This window comes from Corylus avellana, chromosome ca5, assembly GCF_901000735.1.
Source record: "Corylus avellana chromosome ca5, CavTom2PMs-1.0".
Taxonomy (NCBI): Eukaryota; Viridiplantae; Streptophyta; class Magnoliopsida; order Fagales; family Betulaceae; genus Corylus; species Corylus avellana.
In genome coordinates this window covers 7614965-7624388 of record NC_081545.1, presented here as the reverse complement: position 1 = coordinate 7624388, position 9424 = coordinate 7614965, and the positions used below count along the sequence as shown (strand labels likewise).

At 41.1% G+C, this 9424-nt stretch overlaps 1 protein-coding gene across 1 annotated transcript; it reads left to right on the top strand.

Annotated features, from left to right (window-relative positions):
• On the top strand, nucleotides 1-1386 carry LOC132181699 (uncharacterized). The gene is made up of 2 exons (XM_059594939.1): nucleotides 1-64; nucleotides 455-1386. The coding sequence occupies exons 1-2, from the start codon at nucleotides 1-3 to the stop codon at nucleotides 1384-1386; spliced, it is 996 nt and encodes a 331-aa protein (XP_059450922.1).
• The last annotated feature ends 8038 nt before the right edge of the window (nucleotides 1387-9424 follow it).

Below are 9424 nucleotides of genomic sequence, written 5' to 3'. Positions count from 1 at the left end.
ATGGGTAGTGTCGCCGGTGGTTCTGTCGCCGGCCGGTTCTGCATCGGTGGCATCTGCGTCGGTGGTTAGTGCTTGCCGGCTTGAGGTGTATCAGGTGTGTCTCGTTTTTTTTGACCAAATGAAACTTGAGGGTTTCAAAATAGAAGCCCTCAAGTTTAAGCTAAACTCATCCAAAACGGTGAGTTTTATATCCTACGTGTCCAATGTGAACACGTAGGATACAAAAATTCTACTGAGGTGGACATAAGTGAAACGGTTCGTTTAACTCACATAACAGCAGTTAACAAAAATTGAAGGTAGGGAGTTTTCTAGTAGTTTCGAGTTACCTAGGGACTAAGTTTTCAAAAAAAAAAACCCAGGGAGTTTTTAAAAAAAGCGCGTCAACCTAAGGATTTTCTATATGATTTTCCTTAATTTTATATGCGTTTTTAAAAATGTATGTCATGGTCCAAAGTATTTTTATGGAGGGCCTGTAAAAACATTCTTCCTACTAAGGAAAATCTTAGAAGAAGAGGGTTTATTGATGAGGATCGATGCATTCTCTGCTGCAGTGAGAAAGAAACGGTCCATCACATTCTTTGGGCTTGCCCTTCAGCTCAAGATGTATGGGGAGCCAGTAGCTGTAAGCTCCAAAAATGTGCAAGGAGTTATAGTGATTTTAAGGATTTTTTTGAGGAGCTGTCGGTCCAGTTGTCTGGGAAAGATCTAAATCTGTTAGCTCTAACATTACGAGGAATTTGGAGGCGGCGGAATTTAGTTGTGCATGGGGGTGACTTTACCCACCCAAGTATCATAGCTGATACAGCTTGGGAGGGCCTTTTGCAATTCACACAGGCAAATGAAAAGGAGCTGAACCAGGCCGACGAAGGGAGAGGAGGAACGGGCATGAAATGGCAGGCACCTCCGTCTGGTTTCTACAAAGTTAATTGGGACATTGCAATCTCCACTGGAAGGAAATGTATGGGAATCGGTGTGATTATTCGAGATGCAGCTGGTCGAGTTCTAGCGGCCCAAAGTAAATCCTTCATGGCTGTCTATGATCCAGCTACAGGAGAAGCTTTGGCCGCCTTGCATGCAGAAGGACTATGCAGGGACCTAGGTTTCTATGATATTATTTTTGAAGGGGATTCACTGTCTATGGTGAAGGCAATCGGAGAGAGAGATCCAAATTGGCTCCGGTATGGGCATATCGTGGAGGATATAAAGACAGTGCTAAGAACTCTTCGACAATGGAAGATTTGCCATGCCAAGCGAGAAGCAAATATAGCAGCACATGGACTGGCGAAGGAGGCGACAATGTTTATTATGGATAATATTTGGATTGAGGAGATTCCGATTTGTATCTCAAATATTGTTCATTTAGAGTGTAATGATCTCTCTTTATAGAGCCAAGCCTCTTTGTATTTCTTCCTTTTAATGAATCAAGAGTAACCATATTCAAAAAAAAAATGTATGTCATGGAGAGGTTAGTTGGTCTCACACGGAAACTCGGATCAACAATGCCTGTAAGGTAAGAAATAGAGAATGGTCAAAGTGACCCACCGGTAGTCTTAATTGAAGTGAGTCAGACACCAAGCCTTGAAGCAACAATGCCTACAACAAAGTAGGGAAAAGAGAAATGTCAGAGTGATCCGCTGGTGATCCTAGCTAAAGAGGTCAGTTGGTCGCACACATAGCACTATATTGACAATGTCTGCAAGGTAGGGAAAAAAAAATGTCAGAGTGACCTGCGGTGGTCCAACGTGGGTCACTCTAATGCCTATGTCAGTGAATGACTTTGAGAAGTAAATCAAGCAAATAGAGTGTGTTTGATAAGGATAATAGGCGTCCCTCTCAATGATCCAACCCCTTTCCTTTTTATAGAATTTCTCATGCACACTCAATTGCGAGAAGAGATTCGAGGATCACCAAATTTAATTATGTGGCGCCCACTCTCTTAGCTCACACTTCCGTCATTTTCTGGTCCTATTAGAATGCTAGTAATTAGGTGGCAAGAACTAGGATATTGTGGATGCTGCTTCTTTTTGTGCCCCCTATATCTGATCAGTCATGATAAATTTGGTCTAACTAGCCTAATCGAGTTAGGTCTGGTCGCCCTAGATTAGCTCAAGCTTAGTCAACCTAACATAGATGACGTACAACCAGCTTGTAGGCTCCTTTGCTAGTGGGTGTGGCTTAAGGTGTATTTAAGGTGGGCTGGTTTAATACCCAAGGAAGGCCTGCTCTCAAAACGTAGGGGTGTATAAGCGGGGCAGTTAATAACTGCTAACTACATATTCAACTAGACAGGTTGCAGCTAGCTTAGGTTAGAAAAAAAAAATTAATAACCTGTAACCAGTTTGTAATATATATTATATAATTAATAATAACATCATCTTGGTATAGGGTTTGAGGCTCTTCTTACTACTTTCTTTTTTCAGTTTTCTCATTTGCATTTCACACTCTACATTTAGACTCTCAGAGCTCACACTCTCTACGCATGCAAACTCACTCAAGCTCCCACCTCTTAGTCACTCCGGCTCTCTGGCTCTCCCAAGACTCCTAAGTCCACTCTCGACTACTCTCTCTTCAACTTCGAAGGTACGATGTCTGTTTGATTGCTAAGACTGCCCAAACAGTATTAGTCGTTCTGGTTGTTTGAATTTGTAATGTTTGTTTTCCCATTCTACTACTTTGGATCGATTTTCTTTGGCTTAAAGCCTTCAATGATAGGGGAAATTTCACAAAGGACTCTTAAATTACTACGCGATTTGAAAAAAAATCCCTTAAATTTTAAAACTTCTCAATTTCACCCCCCTCCTGCGGTGAACTTTCAATTTGATGCAATCTACCCCCTCCATCAATTTTTGGACGTTAAAGTGATGATGAAATGACTTTTATACCCCTAAAACTTTTATAAATTTATAAATTTATCCTTAATTTCAAATTTCAAATTAAAAAATAAAAATAAAAAATTGAAGGGTAATGTAGTCTTTTTGGTGGTTTCTGTCAGGGCTTAACAACAAAAATTAACGGAGGGGTCAATTGCATCAAATTGAATCAGGGGATGAAATTGAGAGGTTTTAAAATTTAGGGTGGGCTTTTTAATTCACGTGGTAATTCAAGTGTTCTTTGTGAGGTTTACCTTAAATGATAATAGATCGAGTTATTACAAAGCACATTTTCTTTGCCGTGGAAATAGCCATTACTCATTTTATTATATGGTGGCTGGCCTAAAGAAGTCTAAAATAGGCCTTAAAAAGTGGTCTAAAACGCTAAAAGAGGCTCAAAAGACCCATTATTTGAAAAGAAGTTAGCGGTCAATAATTGTCTTCAATAATCACATAATCGCAAGTTGCGATTAACAGCTAATTGACCTAGAAGGTGGGGCTGCGGTTACTTCAAAATAATTATCACTAAAGCGGTTGCGGTGAAAAAGGAATAACCACTACCACAACTGTTTGTACAACCATTACCAAAGGGGTTTACTAACTCTAATACCCCACTAACATTACATTGCAACTTAACTTCCACCCATTTGCCTATCATTCACCGCCCCTCCAGCTGGAACCTTGTCCTCAAGGTTCATACTTGTTGCTCTGCCTCTCCTTTGGTAGCCACGACCTCCCATGGGTTGGTCATTCTCAATGAAAAGGAGTTTAGGTGCACGACATTTATGCCCCGGAGTAAATCGTTTATTGCAATTGAAACATAACCCTTTTTTAAGTCTGTTTTGCATCTCTTCTCAAGGAAGTTTCTTTACCGAAAAAACGGGTTGAGTGTTAGGGATGTTGCTGCATCACTATCTAGAATGTGAATTGCCCTTTGTACATCCGATTCAGTCAATTGATGTTGCCGGGCCAATCTCTTATCTTGCATTCAGGACATCTCTATGGTTTCCCCAGGGACTTGGGTCCAAACATCTTCACCTGTGGCTATCCAATAGCCCTTTTGGCCAGCCTCTCAATAGTTACTAATAGATACGACCATAGGTCCATAACCCACCAACTTACTAATAACCCACTAACTCATATGGAGTAAACACAATATATACAAAATGTCACTATTCAAACGTCCCTAATTAAATAGAAATGTTTGTTGGGCGAAAAATGTCATCTTGCAAACATCCCTATTTTGCTTAATTTTTGTAGTGAGAGGATATTCATGTGTATTTTATTATTTTTGTATTATATTTTTTTTTCATGGTATTAGAGCTAACACCAGTTTCGATCAAGTAAATTTTTAATTTTTAATTTATTTCTTTTTTTTTTTCTCTGTCATCATTTCTCTCCGATTTCACTTCCTATCATAGCACAAAACGTATTTGGGGATCCATTCAAAAGGGGAAAAAAAATAAACGTGTGCATGACTAGCAACCTGGGTAGGGGTCTTGGTGGTCAAAAACTTCTTTGAAATTCGTTTCCAATCAATCATCGTTCCCATGCTTCTCCCGATCAGCTAGAAATATATTATGATGTACGCCAGATGAGAAAAAAATAAATTAATCTTTAGTTTTATTTAGATTTTATTGATTAATTACGTTTTATATTTTAAGAGTTTGGATTTTTGTAATTTAATAATGGGTTTGGCTCAAAAGTCAATCAATTTAGGATTAGGGTTTCTCGGCGCCTATTTAAATTTTTTTTTGTATCATAAGAAGATTAGATTATGATTACTAAACAAAGGATGTTTTCTTAGAGGCATGATTGCTCTCATCTTCTTGGTGGTGAAACTCTACCAAAACCCATTATTAACCGGTGAGACTTTGTAAACAGTTTATCTTATTTTTCCGTTATTTTTTATTTATTTATTTATTTTTATCTATTTTCTATTGTTCTCCTTCCGTACTGAGTCATATTATATGCTCTTCCTCATTCCATTAAGAGATATTTTCGAGATTAGCAGCGCACAAAGAAAAATCAAAGAGAGTAAACTTCAAACAATCTATGGCGTCTTCTCTGGCATCCTTTCTTGACACAATCTCCACCCGCCTTGTCTCCCACCTCTTTGGCAAACCGTGTCTTGTCCAGTTACTCCACTAGGCCCCAACTTTTGGACCTAGGTTCATTTAAGGCCCTTTGTTGGCCTCATTTATGGCTCATAGTTGGCCTCATTTTAGCTAACAGTTGGTTTTTATTTTAGTTCATAGTTAGCTCTCTTTTAGCCCTTTGTTATTAAAGATCCATCTTCGATCACCGTCGCCAACGGCCTCCAATCACTGTTGCCAGCCTCCATTAACTCCAGTGAGTTTTCGGTCTTGGCTGAATTCAAATATTTGAATGTATTTAAATCTGATAACCTACAAAGTAGAATATTACAATCAAGTCTAAAATACTGTATTCCTATGGAATAAAATTAATCAGTCAAAAAATTATTCAAACCGTATATTATTTGTAAGAGTGAGAGCTCCACTAATTGTTTATATGGTGATTGTCAGCAATTATGGTGATTATCAGAATATATTCTGATTATATTCTAACATCCCCCCTCAAACTCAAGGTGGTAATGTAGAAGCCAACTTGAGTTTGGAAACAAGATCACGGAACCGTCCAGGTGGATGTGCTTTGGTGAACACATCGGCCAACTGATCAGCGGAAGCAATGGGACAGAGACGGAGGGTCCCCTGCAAAAGATGATGGCGCACAAAATGACAGTCGATCTCAATGTGTTTAGTACGTTCATGAAATACATCATTATGCGCAATTTGAATCGCACTTCGATTGTCACAAAAGATAGGAGAACTAGAGGTCTGAGAAACACCTATGTCATGTAAAAGCCAACGAAGCCAGAGAAGCTCGGAAGTGGTGTCGGCAAGAGCACGATACTCAGCTTCGGTGCTAGAGCGTGCAACAACTGATTGTTTCTTACTACGCCAAGAGATGAGAGAATCACCAAGTAAGAAACAATAACCCGTGGTGGAACGACGATCAGTGGGATCACCTGCCCAATCAGCATCTAAATATACATGTAAGTCTAATGATGAGTGAGAAGAGAAATGCAAACCATGAAACAAGGTGCCCTTCACATAGCGAAGGATGCGAAGAACAGCCGCATAATGAACCGAGCGTGGTACTGTCATAAACTGACTAACAAGGTGGATTGCATAGGCAAGATCCGGTCGTGTCACAGTAAGATAGATGAGACTGCCAACTAACTGTCGATAGAGAGTGGCATCAGAAAGTAGCTCACCATCAGTGGCACGGAGTTTGACATTTGTCTCTAGAGGGCTATCAACAATTTTGCAATCAGTAAGGCCATCTCGTGAGAGGAGATCTGAAGCATACTTGGCTTGAGAGAGATAGTAACCTTTTGGATCAGAAGACACTTCCAATCCAAGAAAGTAGTTGAGAAAACCCAAATCCTTCATCTCAAATTGTTGGCTCAAAAACTGTTGAAGATTACGAATACCAACAGTATCATCTCCAGTAATAATCATATCATCAACATATAGTAAGAGAAGAATGAGACCAGCATCAGATCGCCGGATAAAAAGAGCAGAGTCATAGGGGCTAGAAACAAACCCAATCTGCGCAATAGTGGAGCTGAATTTGGCAAACCAAGCCCGTAGAGCCTGTTTCAAACCGTACAATGCCCGGCGAAGTCGGCAAACCTTGTGTGGCGGATGATCGTACCCAGGAGGAGGCTGCATATAAACTTCTTCACTAAGATCACCATTGAGAAATGCGTTTTTCACATCCATTTGAAAAAGATCCCAACGGCGCACAGAAGCCACAGCAAGGAGTGATCAAACAGAAGTAAGGCGAGCCACGGGTGCAAAAGTCTCCTCATAATCAATACCATACTCCTGATTGAACCCCTTTGCCACAAGACGTGCCTTGTATCGCTCAATAGACCCATCAGATTTTGTCTTAATCTTGTAAACCCACTTGCACCCTACCGCAGTTTTGCCTAAAGGTAAATCAACTAAGTCCCAAGTATGGGTTTTGGAAAGGGCATTAAGTTCTTTAGACATAGCATTCTGCCAAAGAGGGTTAGCATGAGCCTCACGGAAGGAGTGAGGTTCATGGAGAGTAGCAAGAGCAGAATAACAGTGATAATCATGAAGATGGGAAGGAAGAGATGTTACCCGAGTAGAACGACGAGGGATAGAGGGAGCGGGCTCAAGAGTAGATGGATCAACAGGCAGGGCAGTGTCATTGGGGTCGACCGTCGGAATGTCGTCTGAAGAGCTTGTCATCCCTGCATCAAGATCAGTAATGTCGGGGAGCAAATCAAGTGAGACATTAGTGAAGATAGGAGAAGAACTAGAGGGATGAGTAGGAAAAGACTCCATATCACTAAATAGCCTATGTTCCCAAAAAGTGACGTGCCACGAGATGCGGAGCCGTTTGGAAATAGGATCATAACAACGATAGCCTTTGTGTTCAATGCCATACCCAAGAAAACAACATAGACGAGAACGAGGTTCTAATTTTGTTCGTTCATGGGATGGAAGTAGCACGAAACAGACACAACCAAAGAGGCGGAGAGATTGGTAATTAGGAGGAGATCGATACAAAAGTTCATAGGGGGACCTATTTAAGGTAGTGGGAGACGGGACCCTATTAATGGTATAAACAGCGGTAAGAGCGGCTTCTCCCCAAAAGTGTTCAGGGATAGAAGCAGATAGGAGCAAAGCCCTAACAGTGTCTAAGATGTGCCTGTGTTTACGTTCAGCACGACCATTTTGTTGAGAAGTATTTGGGCATGAGCGATGGGGAAGAGTGCCATTTTGTGTGAGGGTAGTAAGGAAGGTAGATTCACGATATTCCATAGCATTATCAGAACGAAAAATTTTTATGTTGCGAGAAAATTGGGTTTGAATCATCCGTTGAAATTCAGAGTAAATTTTCGGAAGTTCAGATCGATTTTGTAAAAGATAGAGCCATGTGTATCGAGAAAAATCGTCCACAAAAATGACAAAATAGCAGGATCCACCCATGGTGGGAATAGGCGCAGGGCCCCATACATCAGAATGCACCAAGTCAAAAGGAGCAGAAGAAACAGATGCACTATTATTAAAAGGTAAAGCACTTTGTTTTCCAAGTTGACATGCAACACAATCAAATGACTCAGACTCAACAGACCCTAATTGACCACTTGTAGCTAAAGAACGAATACAAGAAATAGATGCATGCCTTAAACGAGAGTGCCATAAACTGAGGGTGGTAGAGGGAGACCGAGATGGAGTGGCAGCTGACACAGCAGGAGGAAGATGGAGTGATGAAAGCTCAAACAGACGTCCAATCTTACGGGCGGTCCCAATTAGCTGTCCCGTCTGTGGATCCTGCACATCACAACCTCGGTTAGAAAAATGTAGTTCTAAGCCAAGTTCACAAAGTTGGCCAACAGATAAAAGATTTAACGAAAGATTAGGCACTAAGTATGTATCAGACATAGATAGTTGATGAGTTGAAACAAACCCGATGTGACTGACAGCAAGATGGGAACCATTAGCAGTGTAAATGGTGGTAGGCCTAGGTAACACAGATTTTGCAGAAAATATGGAAGAATTCGGTGTCATGTGATTACAACAAGCAGAATCAATATACCAAGAGGAATTACCTGGTGTGGTGGACATGGCGGTATTAAGATTGGACTTAGACAAAACCTGATGAATGAGAGCTTCGATTTCTGCAGGAGAAAGAGTACTGGGTTGGGGTGCAATATCGGTGTAAGACATATCTGATGTATCAGTATGAGTGACCGCAGCAGCCTTATGACTAGGAGCTCGATAATTCCCACGAGAAAGTCTTTTCCTGCATTCACTATATCTATGGCCAAACTTCTGACAATAGTGGCACTGGATGTTCCGATTGGATGAGGAAGACCCGGCAGGAATAGAATTAGGAGCACGCGCATTGCGGGATGCAGTGGCCATGACCATCTCAGAAGTGTGTAACTTCATAGTAGAGAATCGAGTCTCTTCTGAAACAAGTTCACTAAGAGCACTTTCCAAAGATGGCAGTGGTGAGCGGTGAAGAAGAGAAGCTCGAGTATGCTCAAACTCATCTCGAATTGCCGCAAGAAACTCGGCTAGGCGCATGCTATCGCGAAAAGCGATGTACTCAGAGGCATCAACCTTATCCCTCCACTTTGGCTCACATAATGATAATTGATTCCAAAGACAGGTCATTTGTGAATAAAAGTCAGTAATACTCTAACCTGGTTCCTGGCGCATGTGATGAAGCTTGGTCACAATTTGAAACCGCTGAGCAAGATCAGTAGTGCTGTAGCGCTGAGCTAACATATCCCAGACATCTTTGGCATTGTCAAGATTGCCAAATGTCATGCTGATGGAGACAACACAAGTGTTGGAGAACCAAGAAATGATCTTGTAATGGATACTTTTCCATGTACGAAGGCGGGTTGAGAAAGCTGCAGCAGGTTCCTCTTTTCCAGCAAGAGGCTTAGGTTCTTCACCAGAAACATACTCCCAAAGACA

Coding starts and splice junctions, on each gene's coding strand:
- LOC132181699 (XM_059594939.1), top strand. CDS start 1: ATGGGTAGTGTCGCCGGTGGTTCTGTCGCCGGCCGGTTCTGCATCGGT. Junction 65..454: donor CGGTGGCATCTGCGTCGGTG/GTTAGTGCTTGC, acceptor CATGGTCCAAAG/TATTTTTATGGAGGGCCTGT.